Consider the following 18,965-nt stretch of genomic DNA (forward strand, 5'->3'; position numbering starts at 1 on the left):
ATAATACCAGAAGATTTGATGAGTCCAAAAATGATGACATCAAATTATAAAAGTATTGAAGTTTGCTTTAATCGACCAAGCACAGAATCACTAGAAAAGTTTTCTGGTGGCTATGGAGATCCTGGTCACATTTTCTTACCCAGTGCCTTGGTTGCCCTTGGTTACCCACTTAGTGGTAGGGGACTTGGGGGACTACAAGTGCAAACATTCGGTGATCACCATGTAAGTAACTTGTACCAGAAATGAGAGAGTTTTCATTTGTTTCTTTTAAATTCTTTGCCATTTTTGGAGACTCTGATGGGTAGGACTGCAAGAGTGCTTACTTTGTAAGTTCCACATGCCAGTGGATATTTTAACATTTAAGAGAAAAGTTTTTCTACACAGACGTTTACAGACACAAGCAAGCATTAATTATTCAGGCCAAGCACACGTCTGGATTTTTATTTTTTTTACATAAAACAGGATTTCAGGATTATATCCAACTTTAAGGTAAGTTCTGAACAATGTAGTATTTCAGAAGCTCTAATATGGATTTTAAACTTAAAATGACGTTCAGTTTAAGCAGCATCTGACTTCATAGGTATGTCTCATAGACAGGACAAAGGTTAAAGAGGGTTAGGAATGCTACAAGTAGAGACATGTTTTTCCTCATCGTGTTTCTTTCAACAAATGTTAACAGTGCATACAAGTATTTTACACCCCTTATTAAGAAATGTATTGTAACTTGGTCTACAATCACTGCAAATTTGGAATCAAAATTTCTGAAAACCTACATTCAACCTTCAAGACCATCACCCTCAATTGGAAACAAATGGCTGATAAAACAACAGACTTGAGGTAAATTAAAGTGGCAACGCTTACTCAAAGTGAACATTGTAAGCAGTGTAACAAAAGAAGAGGAAATGGCATTATTGTGGTAGTGCATATCATTGTAAATATCTATGTTGAGCTGATCCTAAGACTGGCTCAGAGCAGTTTACTGTCCCAACACACCACTGAGATGTAGTACATTGTAATCGCTGCTGGTACAAATGACCTTCTGTACTGCTCTTCTCTACAGCCATGCTGAATGAGTCTTCCACTAAAAGTCATGGAGGGGGGTGTTGTTAATTGTTCAGAATGTTTATGAGTTTATTGAGGGTCCTCTTTTCCACCACCACTACCTCAAAAATGTACAGTCAGCAGTCCAGGACCGAATCAACCTTCTTTATCAGGTTGTTGAGCTTATTTGATTCAGTTCTGATGCTCCCTCCCTAGCATATTGTTGCAATGTAGCCTCTGAGTTGATCTTTTAGTCCAGCTTGTTGCTCAACTTCCTGAACCATGAGGTAATGAGGTGGGTCGTGGTCATTTCCTCCTGTAGTCCACCACTATATACTTAGTCTTGACCACATTGAGGAGCAGATGTTTGAGGTCCCTGAAGTCCTCCTGATGTCCATACTAGATGAATCAGAATATTTCTGAAGGTGGCAGAGGTCTGGCTTGTATGAAAGTTTGCAGTGGACAAGGTAAATAAGGAAAGGGTAGAGCAGTTCTGACAGGAATCCAGCCATACAACCTAATGTTGTTGCTAAAGCTAAAAGGTCCTATGGCTAAAAATATGCATTCGAGCAAAACTTAGTTACAACTGTAACATTCTAAAAGGGAACTTATAGTTGTCTGTCATACAGATTATAATGTCCATGTAGGATCTACATGTGATCCATGCACGGGATATATTAGACAGCAAGTGAACATTTTGTCCTCAAAATTGATGTATTAAAAGCAGGAAAAATGGGCAGGAGTAAGGATTTGAGGGAGTTTGACAAGGGCCAAATTGTGATGTCTAGAAGACTGGGTCAGAGCATCTCCAAAACTGCAGATATTTGGGCTGTTCTTGGTCTGCAGTGGTCAGTGGTCCAAGGAAGGTACAGTGGTGAACCGGAGACAGGGTCATGGGCAGCATTAATGCATGTGGGGAGTGAAGGCTGGTCCGTGTGGTCCGATTTAATAAACGAGTGTGTGTGTGTGTGTGTGTGTGTGTGTGTGTGTGTGTGTGTGTGTGTGTGTGTGTGTGTGTTGGTAAAGCATGCAGCATACAGTGTGGCCAAGCGAGGCCCTGAGGAGAGAGGAGAGAAGGGCTGAAGCCAGGCTGGCTCATAAGTTCCAAAGTCTTGATGAGGTCAAACGCTATCATCTGAACATTCTGACTCGAGAGCAGCATGCACTACACCGTCATCTCATCACTCTTAAGACAGGTGTGTAAATTAATGCTTATATATTTGATCTGACTGTTAAAAGCAGAAGTTCTCTACATGTCACATGTTAAATTGTTTTTAACTTGAATTATTTAAGGTAACCAGTGGAGAGGCTTAAACCCGGTGGGATCCCGAACCTCTGATCAGGATCCTGGGCACTCTGCTGTGTCCTATAACAAGACTCGATTACCCATAATCCAGGCACCTAACAGGCATAGGTGAGGACAACAGTTATGGTCTGCTAAGTTAATATTTTTGCTCCCTGAGACTTTAAATGTGTAAATATTTGCTACTTATAACCAATAGATTAGTAATGACGTATGTATTGCATCTATTTAGAAGAGAAATTGTAGATTGTAGATGTTGTACGATTGTACAGTTTTGCAAGGTCTGCATACCTTGATCACGCTTCGCGATAATTAATTTTTTCATTTCTACGCTAATCATCTCCTTCTTCTTCCCGTCTTTCTTAATTATCTTGGGGACCATTGTCATGATACTATACAGTACTGTTAACTTTACAATGCAGTGCAAAATGTCTATGAATGAACAATAGCGGTCACAACTCAACAAAGAACACGCGGTTACAAGATGCTGCTTTTACGAGTGATGTTCGGAGACCTAGGCAACGCGTGACTCTGCTTTCTGCGCATCACTTGAGAGTCTTGTTCGTACTTGCCCACGAAAAATGGCCATATGGCGTGAAATTTTTGCTCGCAGGCTGAAGGAACACTCGTAACCCAAAATTTATAAAATTATATTTTTTAAACTTACCAGCTGGTTAAATGAGAAATGGATGAAAAAATGCATGTAACGTTAAGTAACATGGGGTAGGTAAAATTACAGAGTAAATCTAAGTTACAAAGGTATACAGATATACACAATTTGGACAAAAGTAATCGCACCTGATTTTTTTCAGTCATGTGTGGTTCTTCCCCAAATTTCTACCACAAAGTTGGAGGCAGATAGTTGTTTAATGTGATAGCATTCAATTTTCCCTTCACTTGAACTAAGAGAACCAAAACTGTTCCAAACCCTGTGCACAAAGCCAGCTCTATGGGGATATAGTTTACGTGGGTTGGAGTGGAAGATCTCCTGCTACACAGCTCTAAACCCTATTGAACACCTTTTGGGATGAATATGAATGCTAACTGCAACCCAGGCCTCCTCACCTTACCTACATCAGTACCAGACTTTACTAACACACTTGTAGCAGAATAAGCACAAATCTCCACAAGCACACTTTAAAATCTAGTGAAACATCTTCTCAGAAGAGTGGAGGTTATTATGACACCAAATGGAGAGTACATGTGGAATAGGATGCTCTGAAAGCACATACCAATCAGAGGCTAATACATGTTTATGAAGTATTTATGTAATTGTACCCTAATCTAATCTAATTTAATCAAATCAAATCTTATCTAATCTGAAATATTAAAATCAGATGTATCTGACTTTTACTTTTGTATTTTTTTTTTATATCAATTCACAACACACTACCTGATTGCAGTGTACCTTAATATAGATTGTGATATAGTATTTACAATGCTATAATTTTGACAGAATCTACCAGCTTGAAAGATTCCAAAAGTACATCAAATCATCTATTTAGGTAAAACCAGTTCAATCCTGCATTTAGGTTATTGTCTGTGTAGAGTTTCACATACTCTCCTCATGTTTGAGTGGGTTTTCCTCCAGGCTCTCCAACATCCTCCCACTTTCCAAAACGATATGAATCTAGGGGTGCTTTCTCCCACCAGCGCTAACAGTATAGTGTCTGAATCCCTGCAGATGAGGATAAGGCAATTATAGTAGTTTAATAAAGGGATGAATTTATACAGTATATAGCACATTCATCAGAATATATTACAGATTTGTCAGATAACAACTTTACAAATCCAACTACAAATCTATCTTAGGAAAAATTTAAAAATGAGGTCAAAACAAAACAAATGATGCTCAAAAAGGCTGTTTATTGAAAGTCATTCTAGCAACATCTTAATGACACCTTATGCAATGAGAATCAATTCTCAGATCTGATCATATTTGTAAAATCTAATTTGTATCCCTAAATTACTGTTCTGGAATGCTCACACGCCTTAGATCGTAACGCTGTACTCCGTGGTGAGATTAGGATGCAGTAGCTCAGTGGGACATTTAATCGGATGGACATGAGTTCAGATCCCCACACAATCAAGCTGCCACAGCTCAGTTGTATATATGAGATAAGTCGCATTGCGTAACAGAATGTGCAAATTCCAAAAATCAAAAATTTTGGGCTAAAATCTTTAAATGATGCTGTTTTGTCTTTACCCAGCGAGTCAAATTGGTTTCATAATAAGGTAGATATGATGCATTCTCATGACAGTCCACAGCTACAATGTGGTGATTGTGGAGTACTAAAAGCACCTGCAAATAGAAGCACTGTTTGACAAACTGTTATATAAAAATACAGTTCGTTTGAAGTGGTTTGAAAGGTTGTTGCTTTGTGTGTGTGTGTGTGTGTGTGTGTGTGTGTGTGTGTGTGTGTGTGTGTGTGTGTGTGTGTGTGTGTGTGTGTGTGTGTGTGTATGGAATAGGAAGACCCTAATAGCTATAATGCCACTTTCAGGCAATTGCAGGCATCACAGGTAGGTGATGGTGTGCTGTGTTATAAGAGTGGGAGGATGCAAGCACCTGTGTGTGTAAGGTCTATGTGATTTGCTTTGTGCTATGTGGATGTGTGTGTGTCGTGGATATATTATATCTGCTTCTCTAGTTATTATGGTTGAGAGTTGTGAGTGTCTGAGTGTGTGGGAGTCTAAATGTACAAATGTATTCTGTTGTGTATGTTGGGATTTCCTTGGATATTTGCACTATTGAATTTGATATTGAGACAACACACACACACACACACACACACACACACACACACGGTAGGAATCAATGAGAGGAAAAGCACTACTAAGTTAAATGCATTCAAAAATGTCGAAAGACAAAAAAAAAAAAAAAAAGGAACTGATTGAAATTTTATATCGTCCACATTTGTCCATCCATTCTATATTTTCTTAAAATATAACATATTCTAAATCATCCCCACTTTATTCTTTCTCTCTCTCTTTCTTTGTGGACTAGAGGCCATCCTTACAGTTTCTTCTCTCTATGCCAATTAGGGCTTATGGGCACATCTCAGCTTCTCATCATAAGTGATGTTTCTGCATCTAACACCATTTCAGCGTTCCTCCCTCCCTTTCCCTGCTCTCCTTCGCCATCAAAGTACTTTCATCAGCTTCTCTATCTCTGTCATCTCTACTCCTCTTCAGCTCTTATCATTCATCATTCTCTCACCTCCCCCTTTCTTACTCCTCTCCTTCATTTCTTCCTCAGGCTTTTTCTTTTCCAACTGCACTTCACTCCTTCTCTTTTACACTCTTATTTCACATAGATATCAGCACATAGAATAATGAATGGATATTTGTTTAACTCTTTAGAAGGAGGAAAAGTGCTGTGGATAAAAGCATCTGCTAAAATATGAATCTTTAATACCGCATAATCGAAGCATCATAAAAAGCCCCAGGCTGCAGACTTATTTTTTTGGTCTGATACACAATTCTGATGCATACACTATGATAGTGCTTCTCTCTGCATAACCTATTTCGAGATGTGCCTTTTTTTTTTATATTTCCTCATGTGAGTGTGGATGTAGGGCACAATGTGTATACGGTGCCTCAAAAGGTTAAGAGGATGTATTCAAATAATCATGCACACACCTTATTCAAACATACTTGCTTTCGCAGTCATAGGCCACACTCCTGCTGAATTACAGCCAGCTCACACTGCAGACCAGGAACAGCCCACAAGAGCTGCAGTTTTGGAGACCAAGTCATCTAGACGTCACAATTTTTCCCTCGTCAAACTCGCTCAAATCCTTACGCTCACCCATTTTTCCTGCTTCCAACACGTCAACTTTAATGACAAAATGTTCACTTGCTGCCTAATTAATTCCTCACACTAACAGGTGCCATGATGAAGAGATAATCAGTGCTACTCACTTCACCACTCATAATGTTATAATGCCATAATGTTATGCCTGATCGGTGTATACTGTATGTGTTGCAGGAGGCCACGGAAAGGAAACCAGGCTGATTAGTCCTAATGTTTATTGCATGTTGGGAAACAGTGTCAGTTAAATAGAGAATGTAAAAAAAAAAAAAAAAAAAAAGCCAAGGCATAAGGATAATTCCATTCATTTTGCAAATTAAATGCATCTGAATGAGAGAGCCAGTTCGCTCGGTGGCAGAGCGGCAGCATAATAACTACGTCTTTAACTGACTTATTTGGTACTTGAATTGCTGTAGCTAATGATGATGACAATAAGGTGTAGAAGGTTGTTCCAAAAATGATCCTGATCTGCTAATTGTTCCAGGCTCATTGATCCGATGAGTGCAGACCTGTGGATGCGGCAGATGGAGGCTTTGTTTTGATCCAGTCAGGTAGCACACAGTCAGGCCATTTTAGTGGAATATTCATGCTTTCCATTGTTTTAGAGACTCAAGACCAGTTTTCGCTTTCATATCAGGATCATGGACTGTGGTAGACCAGTTCCTGTCAGTGGGTGGTATATGCTATCCTGCAATTTCAGTTTTAGGATCACCTCAGTTACTTCCAGATGCTTCTTTTTTATTTTAATTTTACCATAACCGGAACTTAAATTCATGATTCTTGATTTTTTTTTCAGGTCATTCCTCTCCTAAAATCTTTAATGTTCAAAGGTTTTTGCACACCCATTGCAACAGAATGTTGTACCTTTGCCAAATCACTTTCAGAGCTAGAGCTTATTTCTACTCAAGGTTCATGAGTAACAGTGTTTGAGACGGTAGATGTAGAGGATGCAGAATGTAGAGACTCGTGTGGTTGGGTTCAATTCAGCGAACGGTGGCTGCGGCAGATTCCTTAAGGAACTTTTCAACCCCTTTTGGAAGCACCTGTTATCCGATAGTTCTTTATTTCAGATTCAATCCATGCCTGGTGCTAAATTTGATTGCCACTTAATTACAAGTAGGTCTGACAAATGGATGTTTAAAACAACTCTTTTAGCTAAATGACACCCTAAACCTGTCTTTCAGTGTTCTCAAAATGGCATGTTGGCAAGGAAAAGAGGTTTTGAGGCTGAAAGGCTTGAGTGTAGCACTGAAAGAGGATCAGCAGCTCCAGATGCTTGGAAACTACCAAAGGGAAATGCACACACTTGCAGAGATTATATAAGTGTCAATCATGGATTTTCATCAGCTTGTTTCAGAAGTTCTCCTTTTTCAGTTTTGCATTCAGCATGATGCAATTCAAGAACTCGCTTCCTAGAGGCTATTATTGAATTTTTCTTTGGGCTTTACTCCAAAAAAAGCTTTATTGCATTCAGTTGATTAGGGAATGCTTCTACAATGACAAGTGACTTTATTCCTTTCTCTCTTTGTAGGTCTGGGAAGCCGCAGTCCATCTGTTCCCTGCAGGCTCGTGTTCAGGACTTTCTCAATAATGGTGAAAACAGGGCTGATAACGCTACAGTGCCTGTATGTCTGCCAGACCTCAAACCACAGCCCCGAAGCATGCTTCCTCCAGCCACTACAGAGAGAGAGAACAAGAAGGAAGATAGAGATAGACAGAATAAGAAACACAGGGCTGGAGGGAGGGAGGGACGAAGGACAGCAGTGGAAAAACAAGGATTTCGTTCAGATGATAGTCAAAAAGAAAAAGATCAGATAGAAAGAAAAGAAGAAATGAATGCAACAATATCCTACTCTTCTCCTCTTTCTCCACTCACTGACCTCCACGGACCTCATGGTCAGTTAAGGATGGTTCACACTCTGCCTAATTTTGTTCAGGCACTCGCGGAGGCACGCAAAGCCCGATACATACGCCACAGAGGACAGCCTTTGTGTGACAGAGAGTTGAGCATCAGAGAGATATTCTCAAATAACTCCACAGACACACATATTGCTCACTAACACACTCCTGCATACTCCACCTGAAACCTGTGAAAAACTGCTTTTTGTATTTTAGCCAAAATATATTGGATTTCTTTATGGAGACCAGTCAAATGCCCTCAAGGTCAAAAAGGTCATGTATACCTAAACATTTAATAAAGTCCAGGGAATACATTATTCCCTTTTATGTAACAGGTTACACTACTACATTAGGTCTAATCTAAAAAAATGTTGCAAAATCTGTAACCTAAAAATACCATCAGTATTAAAACACATTCAGTTCTGCTCACTGCAGGTTTTTTTCCATTTTGAACTCCTTTTGTAATGTATGAGTGCTGCAATTGTGCTTGTTTACTTCTGCTTGTAGAATACTTTACCAGATTAAATACAACAGGTTTGAAACATTGTGTAAACAATTGGTACCGGGCAGATTGCGACAAAAAAAATTAAATTGGACCAGAATCATGGCATCTAATGATGAATATGGGCTCCAGGCATCAGGCTTCATTAACAGCATTGCATATTGCTGTACTTCCTCCATGTATGTGCATTTTTCTTTTCAACTATGATGTTCTGTGGTACACAGATAACACAAAAACAAATCAGCAAGTATATATTTATGGACTTCGGTGTGTATAAAACGCACTGATGGCAAACCTGATAAAACTGACAAAATTAGAACATTGATGGAATCATGCCTCTGAGTTTCTTGATATTCAATGCAATTCACGATTTGGAAATGTGTGCTTCCCTGAGATGTCTCATATGCGCTTTCATACTACGTTTTACTGGATGTGTTCTGGTAAGATTGGTAATGCCTTTGGTGTTCCTAATAAAGTGTTCAGTGAGTGTATTTCCTGGATATACACAATCACATTTGACTTTATTAAAAACCCCTCTACACCCACACATTTATGCAGTTATCGACCTATTATCAGTCATGTGGCAGCAGCACAAAGCATAAAATCTTGTCGATACAGATCAAGAGCTTCAGTGACATGGTTGTCAGTGCCAGATTTATATCTACATACATCTTCTAGGATTATCTCACACAGCAGACAAAAATGGTGTGTAAAACAGAAAACAGTGAATGTAGAAATTTGCTGTCAACCCCAATACTTTTCAATTGGAGAGCACTCTGTGCAGCTGGGGATGGTTCCACATGTTGGATCTATGATGATCGCAAATGTTGATTAAACTATTTTATGAGTTGCTCAGTAGCTCCTAGTTTTATAACCACAAATGACTGTATAAGACTGTAGAAAGAACATTACTTATAATCTTACATTCTATTATTTAAAGACTATAATTACACTCTTGATGTCACCCAAATGAGGATGGGTTCCCCTTTGAGTCTGGTTCATCTCAAGGTTTCTTCCTCATAACATCTAAGGAAGTTTTTCCTTGCCACAGTCGCCATGGCTGCTCATCAGGGATAAATACACATCGTTCACCTTAACTCTTAATTTCTGTAAAGCTGCTTTGAGACAATGTCTGTTGTAAAAAGCGTTATAGAAATTGACTTTACTTGACTTGGCTTGACATAAACAGCCTAACGATCAATAAAGTGCCTGAGCTACTCGGGGACTATGAGGATGGATTTAAACTGTACTTTATATCAACAGTCTACTAAAAAGACTCAGGACTGCATTGAAGAACACTTTACTGAACTGAATACCTCAACAGTGATTTAGACATAATAATAAATAGACATTTAGCAATGAGGGTGGGTTTCCGTTTTGAATCTGGTTTCTCTTAAGGTATTTTCCTCAAACCATCTCAGGGAGTTTTTTCTTGCCACAGTCTCACTAGCTCGCTCAAATAAATGTGCTTTATGCTTGTCATATATATTTTACAGCACAGTGAAATACTTTCTTTGCATATCCTAGCGATGTTAGGAGCTGGGCTAAGAGTACAGGGTCAGCTACAATGCAGAGCCTCTGGAGCACTGAGGGATAAGAGCCTTGCTCAGGGGGCCCAAGAGTGGTAGATTGGCAATACGAGGGCTTGAACCTGACCTTCCAGACTGCAACCAAGAGCCTATAGGCTGAGGGATAAACTTATGACAAACTGTAGGAACAACCAAATGGGCACAATCCATAACTTCATTACCACTTTATCTCCGTAAAGCTACTTTGGGACAATGTCCATTGGTAAAAGTGCTATACCAAAAAAAAACTAAAATGAGTCGAAAATATTGTAATAACCCTTATATGAAAAGTGTCTTTGTCCTCAGTCAAGTCACCCATTCATGTTAACATTTCATTTAGATGATGTGTGTAAAATAACGACGGATTTCTGATGAACCGAGTTGAGCTCTTCTCTTTCAATTGCAACACTACTAGCGCCCTCTGCTGGTTGTCTACGTTACTACCAACAATTATATATATATATATAAATATATATAATATATAATATAATAATATATATTGCGTGTTTCTTTCGTTTTTAATTTAACTAGGGGATTGGTAAAATACGAGCTATAGAAATATGTTTTGTTAAAAAAAAAAAAAAAAGTTTGTACGTGTAAGTGGAAAAACTTTCTGCTTGGTCACGTTTGAATGACGTGAGACGCTTCCAGGGTGAGGTGAGGAAGTGTAGATGAACAGAAAGCGGATCAACTTTTCTCCGACCAGTGGTGAACACAAGCTTCTGAATGTGACCGAAGATTTCTAAGATACATATAAATATATGACAGATTAAGAGTACAGACTAACAGGAAGAAAACATGACCGTGTTCCGGAGGTTTGCTGCAGGAGTTTGTTGGTTAACCCGAAAAGTACCTGGGTTTGACCTAATTGAGGGCATTAGTATATATCAGGGGAATAAATGCTTTTCTCGAGCTTTTAGCGCGGTACCGAACCCTGAAGTGGACTTGAGTCGCCTGGAAGGTGAAGATCATGGTAGGTGCTTTGTGTTTTATTGAGATCTGACATCACCAACCCTATGGCGCCATTTTATAATGTATTTAAAACCTACTCGGTCAACTGAGACACACATTTATCGGCACTCATTAAAAGCAAGTTTACACATTGTTGTAGTAAAGTAAAATACTCTGTATATAAGCACAATTATTTACAGCGTGTGCAGCCCATGTACTGGTGTTGATGCCCAATTTGAAATCCAACCAATAGGGAGGTACTATTTTATCACGTGACATACGCTCCGCCCATTGCTGGCATCAGCGTGTCATGAGACTGAGTGCTGCCATTTAAACGCCTCAGTGTTTTCTATGATGTTACAAACTTTCCCATAAAAAACATGATTCCTTCTTTAATTGTTTGTATTTTTGTCGCAAATAAGTGTACAATTGTTTGATTAATAAATAGTGCAAGGACATAAGCAGTGGAAGGCCACAATGACCTGTGCTGTCCTAAACACTCAGTATCATGACTTATGTTCAATTCTTTTCCATGATTACATATTCAATTATTTCTAATAGGCTATTCTCTTTATTTCATAGCGTTTCTCTTGCATGAGCCGCGTCCTGGAGTGTACGTTTTGGTTAGTTTCTGTCCTGTCAGATTTCAGCCGTCACATTATGTGTTGCTAGGGTAGGTCTACGCTGAGGCCTTCAGAATCAACAGTGTGGGCACCTGTAGCATAAAATACATGTTGCTTGAAGCTTAATCATAGTTTGAGTTGGTGGCACTGGGACCATCTCGCAGGTGTACAATAACATCATTCATGTCCTTTGATTGGATAATCAGAGCTCGCAAACTACATTTCATTCCAAAATGGCTGACAGACGAGAAGAAATTGATTTGGTCGCAGATATGCTTACAAGACCATTTTTAAGATGGATTTTATTTTTTTAAAAGCTGGACATCGTGAGTAAAGGTCCAACAAACCAGTTCATAAACCATATATATTTCTGCGTTTTCTTTTGCATAGAATTTGGACAAAAACACACAGTTTGCCTTAATTTTATATCCCCAGGATAATTGTAATGCACGAAAAAATGCACAGAAAAGCCAGGGTTTTTTTTTATTAGGTTAATATCGATGCTTTTGCTAGAAATTATGTATGTGGGCCGGTGTAGCTCTGGCTACAGTGAAAACTTTTTGAATTGTGTTTATTGGGTTTCTTGCTTTAGTAATGGCATTCATTCTCACTGCATGAGATACTTCTCTGTGATGCTGCGCGTCTGTGTATAATACTGATGATATTTATTTCGTAATGATGGTATTAATGGGTGGACTGATTCAAGTATGACGCCAATGAAGGCCTAGGTGTGAAATGCACAACCTTCCACTGCATATAAACCTGGTTTAATTTAATTACATCACTGAACCTCCAACACCATATTGAGATACATTGGCGATGTACAATCATGCTGGTCCAAATAAATTTTTTGGGGTGGCAACAAAGATGGGGCAAAATATTAATCCACATTGGCTTCACAACTGATATTCTAAATAGCACACACATACACATCATTTGTTTGTTGTCTGTCAAGCTGTTAAATTAATAGCTAACATAACTCTGAATGGCATTTATATAGATTTGATATCACTAGTTAGTAACTGTAATACTGAACTGAAGAAATCCAGTGTTCTACTACAGAAGACAGAGAACAAATATCCCGCATACATTTGATAAACAAACCACATCCCCTGGAGAGAAGTATTTTTATCATTTATTAATGCTGTTTGATATTCAATATGACTTTGTAAGATAAGCTGCCAGTCAGGTGTCTCTATTCGGAAAAAAGATATCCACTACTACTGTGCTAAATAGCGGGTCTGTTTAGCCGCAACTAAACAATAGGTAGTTGTGCTTTTAAATAGGAAGTTTGTGCTTTTAGCAAAGCACTGTGCACTCTATTGGAAAGTCTTTTTTTGTAGAAATTACTGCATAGTGATTTTACACTGAGAAATATGAACAAATATAGTGAAGTAAAATACATACATAATTTAGGACATGCCCACATTTCAGAGATCACTACAATTCTGGTTAAAGTTTTATACTGCTATACTTTATACTCATATATTGCATCAACACATGTACTGTATTACTTACTGCTTTCTTCTTTTTTCGGCTTCTCCCATTAGGGGCCGCCACAGTAGATCATCTGTCTCCATACCCCCTCTGTCCTTTACATCTGCCTCATTCAACCCAACTACCTGCATATGTTCCCTCACCACATCCATAAACCTCTTCCTTTTTCTTCCTCTTTTCCTTCTTCCTGGCTCCATCCTCAGCATTCTCCTACTGATATACCCCATGTCTTCCTCTGCAAATGTCCAAACCATCTCAATCTCACCTCCCTCACCTTGTCTCCAAAATGTCCTACATGCGCTGTCCCTCTAATAAACTCATTTCTAATCCTGTCCATCTTCGTCACTCCGCACCAAAAACCTCAACATCTTCAGCTCTGCTATCACCAGCTCCACCTTCTGTCTTTTAGTTAAATTACTTAATGCCTTCTGACATACCTATTCGGGTTATACGTTGTCAATTAGTTTTTTTTCCGTGTTTACCTTTAGACTGTAAATGTGTAGCTAAAGAGAAAATCTGCTTCTACCTACCCTGAGAGATGTTAAAACATTACCAGTGGCATTGACCATGACCTTTTTTTTTTTTTTTTTTTTTTTTTTTTACCCTTTGGCAGGATAAAGTTAATCGTGCATCTTTTAACCTCAAACATTTCGGTAGGACCTATTTGAAAAAGGTATACTAGCCTCTCTCTCTCTTTCTCTCTCTCTCTCTCTCTCTCTCTCTCTCTCTCTCTCTCTCTCTCTCTCTCTCTCTCTCTCTCTCTCTCTCTCTCAGGCATCGTAGAGATTCTGATGCAACGTGAACGGGCCCGTAACTCTCTGGGTCGTGTGTTTGTGGCTCAGGTACGATCACACTTGCTTCTATCTGTGTGAACTGCCTTTTGGTCATCACCTGCAGAATCCCAGAAGACAATCCAGCTCATCCACACTCTCACTATCTGACATTTTTTTGTCCTTCATAAATCATCTTTTTATATGTCAAAGTCAGGCCATACCTGGAGGAAGCTATAATTCATCTTTTGACAGCAGTAAATTCATGTGATATATAAGAATAAATGACAAAAACAGGCATGATTTATGATGTTCCATTGCTCCTGCTGATTCCTCTGTCTTGGCTCCTTATCTCAGTTTTATCAATATCTCTCCCACACGCTGTTTCATCCTTTTCTCTATAGATGCGAGAGTTGGTGTCGGGTCTGCACCATGATGCATCGGTGCGAGTGGTGATCTTTAGGAGTCTGGTGCCTGGAGTCTTTTGTGCAGGTCAGCTTTTATGTGTATAGAAAACAAAATTGCATACATAGAAACTACCTTTCTTCTACATTCCCTTTCTGAAGTTGTTTCATTTGTTAGGCTTTAGATTGAATGTAAGTGATCTATGATTCTGTTAAAGGGGCTGATCTAAAGGAGAGAGCACAGATGAGCAACTCTGAGGCTGAACATTTCGTTCATGGACTCCGTTCACTAATGAATGAGATAGGTGAGACATGATGACCAAAAAAAAACATAGTGGTCTTATAGAAGTGTACAATTGATGACATACCAAAATACAAATTATTATTTTGATCATTAGCCTAAATTGCTTTTTACTGCTTCATTCAGTCATCTTCAGTAACCACTTCATACTGGTCAGGGTCCCTTTTGAGAAAGATTCCAGAACAACTGCACATTACAGATGTAACGGTACACGCATAACGTTTTGGTACAGGACTTTGGACATGTGTACCGAATGCAATCACAAGCGTATTAAGTGGCGGACCACAAGTTTGTTTAGTCTCTGCCTCGCCCAGTGTCACTGTGGATACTTTTCTTTTTAAAGGAGAAAATCCCGACAATTTCGCATATCGAAACATTGAATGAAGGATGGAAGGAATGAACATGTAGAACATACGTTTAGAAAATTTCATATAAAAAAAAAAACATTTATATACACATTTGTATTACCCAAATGGGGTCTAACTGATGTAACCAATAGACTTTTTTTTTAACTTGTGTTTTATGTAATAAATTTAATTAGTGCTTATATATTCAGTTACTCAATTTAATCAATATAATAAAAAAAGTGTATTGCATTAATTAGATTTATAACATTTTTATTTCTATTATTTCATTTAAACCAAGCAGAAACGTTATAAAAATAATAGCTTAAACATGTAAGCAGTTTTTATAATATTTAACGACAATAAAAAACTAGCAAGTTTTATGTTTTGCATTTCCCCCCTAACTGTACTGAAATTGAACTGAACCGTGACTCAAAAACCGAGATATGTAGCAAACATGAATACCGCTGCACCCCTAGTGAGCATATATTTGAACAATTAACTTTTTTCTGAAGTTCTCTTTTGAAAAAAATATGTATAAGTACCGTAATTTCCGGACTATAAAGCGCACCCATATATAAGCCGCACCCACTGAATTTTAAAAATATTTTTATTTTTAACATAAATAAGCCACACCTGTCTATAAGCCGTCTACACTGAAACTAATGAACTTTACACAGGCTTTAACGAAAGACACGTTACACACGGTGTAACAGGTGAAATATGTTGCGCTTCCTTTAAGAGCAGAGCGGTATTTTGGGAATAGTCTGCCACTGCATTCTTCTGGTATTACTGCGTGTGTTCAAGACGAGGAATATGTCCTTATTATTTTCTGATGCTGATTTCTAAGTTTCTTTGACTAACCCGTAACGCTGTCGCCAAGAAAAATAAAAAAGCTCGAGTTTTGGAAACCTGTCTGTGCTTATATGATTTCTGTTGTAACTGGAGTTAGCGAGCTCTCCCTTCACCCAGACTCAACGCGCTACAACGGCTTGTATCTAAACAGTAGCCTACCAAGAAAGTAATTGTTCACTGTCTTCCTCCTTCCTTTCACAACTATTTCTCTCGGGAGTTTATCTTTTGGCATCGTCGTGCGTTTAAAAATCACCCGGTGAAAGTTTTTCTCCCGATGCCGTGCAGCTCAGAACACAGGTGAGATGCGTTTTTTCTTTTCCGTTCTGAAATTTCATTGGTCTAATGTTATGGGGTTCAGTTTTTTGGCTTGAAGTTTGTGAAACCGGGAAAAACCCAGGAAAAATTCATAAATTAGCCACTTCATTCTTTAAGCCGCGGGGTTCAAAGCGTAGGAAAAAGGTATAATAAAAGGCTTATAGCCCGAAAAATACGGTATACAGTTTTGCATCAATATTTTTCGTGTGATAAATTGTATCTGTCTGATACATTTCTGCTCTCATTCTGACAGCGGTGTTGCCCATGCCAACCATCGCTGCATTGGATGGATTTGCTCTAGGGGGTGGGTTGGAGCTGGCACTGGCATGTGACCTCCGTACAGCAGGTGAGGGCCTACTTTGACCTTTCACGTGTAGGTTGTGGCAAAATAAATCATGGCAAAAAAATGCAGGTACCTTGAGTGATATCTCACTTTCTTTGTGTTGTAGCATACACTGCTCAGGTGGGCCTGATTGAGACCACACGAGGACTGCTTCCAGGGGCGGGTAAGATAGAGCAGAGGAAAGAATAAAAGGTCTTTTTGTTTATAGTGAAGACAGAAAGGCAAACCATCAGATAGCATTGTTGGCCAGTTGGTTATCCGAGTGTTTATTACCCTCACTGTGCACTAGGGGGCAGTCAGCGCTTGCCACGGGCAGTTGGATTTGCTGTTGCAAAGGAGCTGATTTTCACTGGGCGGCGTGTAGGGGGGGAGCAGGCGCTACAACTGGGATTAGTAAACCGTGCCGTCCCACAAAATCAGAGCGGAGATGCAGCTCATAAAGAGGCTCTGAGCCTGGCACAGGAAATCCTCCCTCAGGTGGGTCACACTGACACACAAGCACTATTCTGATTCAGCAAAGGACTCATTCTGAGTCTCTGTGCTGTCGTCTTCCTATCTGTACATTTTGTACTGTAATCTTCCAGCATGACTCCTACTGTACTCTGGTAAGAGACTGCTCATGACTTTCCACCGTGTGCCATCCAAAAGGCATTGTACAGTATGGCTGTGGATCAGTAATGCTTTTGGGGCTGGGAATTGAAGATTACGGGCTTGGGGTTGACGACTGATAGGATTCTGAATTCTGACAGGATATTTAAGCCTAAAATGTGGACATCTGTGATTGGACTTGGATTGTTATTTAAAATCAATGTCTTGCAAGTGTCTGGATTCAGTCACACTAAGTGGAAATAGTCCATATGCAAAGACCTACGAATATAAAAGAGCTTGAAATGTTCCCTCTTTGCTTGTCAGACCTTATAGGTATATGCTCCCTTTTTTCACTCGTTTTTTTGTAACCAGTATTTGATATGTAGATTAATTTCTTGAGCGCGTACTCTCAGCACCGCTGCTGCTACGTGAACATGACGTATCACAACAGTACGGAGGTCGAGGCGAGTCCTGAGAGAACAGAATACAGAATATAGATTGACATGGCAGAGGTAGAGCTGCATCTTCCTGGAGACAGAACAGCAAAATAACTATTTTTTTCTTTTATTTTTTATTTTTTTTGCACTACAAAGGCCTGTTTGTGAAAGAATGTGTTAGACGGCACTTAAGTATATTGATGATTCGCTGAGCCAAACAAATAAAAGTGAATCTGCACCATATCGAACTTCATAGCATTATATCTTTTTTATTTGCAATAGAGGCGCATTAGTAGCTGCATCATATGCATCTTTCAAGTATCGTTGGCTGTGCATCGAAATGCGAATCACGTCGGCCTCAGTTATAGAGATGCACATCCCTAATATTTGTCACAATGATGTCACTCATATGAACCAGAGCAGAGAGAGAATCTGATTAGGAGTCAGGCTCGCAATAGGTGTCATGATGCAGATCATTTTATTGGCTTTGAGACTTTGAGTCACATCACATAATCTGGCTTTTGTAGGCTCCGTTGGCAGTGCGGATGGCCAAGGAAGCCATTAACCGAGGGATAGAAGTGGACATCGCTTCAGGAATGGCCATAGAAGGGATGTGTTATGCTCGGGTGAGACATTGAGACACTAGACATAGTGCACTTTTTTTTTTCAAGTGGCTGCGATTGCAGACCCTCTGTATGTAAAATATATAATCCTTATAGCTTTTGTCTTAATTAGTCGATGAAAATACTTGGTAAAAAATAATAATAATTTAAAATGTAAAAAAAAAAAAGCAAGAGTTTCTGCTTCTCTCCTGCAGGTTATTCCAACACGAGACAGGCAAGAGGGAATGGCAGCTTTTATAGAGAAAAGGCAGCCCATATACACTGGAGAATAAACCGACACAGAAGATAGTGTTTAAGTGATTTCAGTATTACTGCATCATTAGACTACTTTCTAGTATCAAATTATATAGTACACATTTAGTACACACACAAAATATCTACAGCCACTGTGATGGAGTTACACTACAAAGTTAAACATTTTCCAGTCATTTGCCTATGCAAGAAATTGCACAAAAAATACTAAATATACTTCGGTCATGATGAGAACATTCAGATAATTTTCAGTACTGATGAACAATATTTATGGATTTTGTACTTTGGTATCAATTATTATTTAGTATGGTCCTGAACAACCACGGTACAGTTCATTTACAGATGCATTGAATTTAATTAATAAACATTCATTATTCAATTGTTTTATTTGTATAGCACTTTTAACAATGGACATTGTCTCAAAGCAGCTTTACACAGATAAAGAGGTTAAAAAAATGTGTATTTTTATGTTAGTTTAAATGACCTGTAAATTAAACTACTAAATAAAAAACTCCCATGTGAGTTTAATGATCTG

At 38.8% G+C, this 18,965-nt stretch overlaps 2 protein-coding genes across 2 annotated transcripts; both read left to right on the forward strand.

The window, feature by feature from the left end:
* The first annotated feature begins 272 nt into the window (after positions 1 to 272).
* ccdc190 (coiled-coil domain containing 190) lies at positions 273 to 8,486 on the forward strand. The gene is made up of 4 exons (XM_083563364.1): positions 273 to 489; positions 2,068 to 2,237; positions 2,335 to 2,455; positions 7,690 to 8,486. The coding sequence occupies exons 2-4, from the start codon at positions 2,069 to 2,071 to the stop codon at positions 8,216 to 8,218; spliced, it is 819 nt and encodes a 272-aa protein (XP_083419490.1). The 5' UTR covers positions 273 to 489; position 2,068; the 3' UTR covers positions 8,219 to 8,486.
* A 2,261-nt stretch (positions 8,487 to 10,747) lies between these two features.
* echdc2 (enoyl CoA hydratase domain containing 2) lies at positions 10,748 to 18,952 on the forward strand. The gene is made up of 9 exons (XM_083563354.1): positions 10,748 to 11,100; positions 13,973 to 14,040; positions 14,373 to 14,460; positions 14,591 to 14,677; positions 16,441 to 16,533; positions 16,637 to 16,693; positions 16,820 to 17,007; positions 18,083 to 18,181; positions 18,373 to 18,952. Exons 1-9 carry the CDS (start codon positions 10,926 to 10,928, stop codon positions 18,448 to 18,450), a joined length of 933 nt encoding a protein of 310 aa, XP_083419480.1. The 5' UTR covers positions 10,748 to 10,925; the 3' UTR covers positions 18,451 to 18,952.
* The last annotated feature ends 13 nt before the right edge of the window (positions 18,953 to 18,965 follow it).

Source organism: Silurus aristotelis (assembly GCF_946808225.1).
Source record: "Silurus aristotelis genome assembly, chromosome: 15".
Taxonomy (NCBI): Eukaryota; Metazoa; Chordata; class Actinopteri; order Siluriformes; family Siluridae; genus Silurus; species Silurus aristotelis.

Coding starts and splice junctions, on each gene's coding strand:
- ccdc190 (XM_083563364.1), top strand. CDS start 2,069: ATGCAGCATACAGTGTGGCCAAGCGAGGCCCTGAGGAGAGAGGAGAGA. Junction 2,238..2,334: donor TCTCATCACTCTTAAGACAG/GTGTGTAAATTA, acceptor GAATTATTTAAG/GTAACCAGTGGAGAGGCTTA. Junction 2,456..7,689: donor CAGGCACCTAACAGGCATAG/GTGAGGACAACA, acceptor CTCTCTTTGTAG/GTCTGGGAAGCCGCAGTCCA.
- echdc2 (XM_083563354.1), top strand. CDS start 10,926: ATGACCGTGTTCCGGAGGTTTGCTGCAGGAGTTTGTTGGTTAACCCGA. Junction 11,101..13,972: donor CCTGGAAGGTGAAGATCATG/GTAGGTGCTTTG, acceptor TCTCTCTCTCAG/GCATCGTAGAGATTCTGATG. Junction 14,461..14,590: donor GCCTGGAGTCTTTTGTGCAG/GTCAGCTTTTAT, acceptor ATTCTGTTAAAG/GGGCTGATCTAAAGGAGAGA.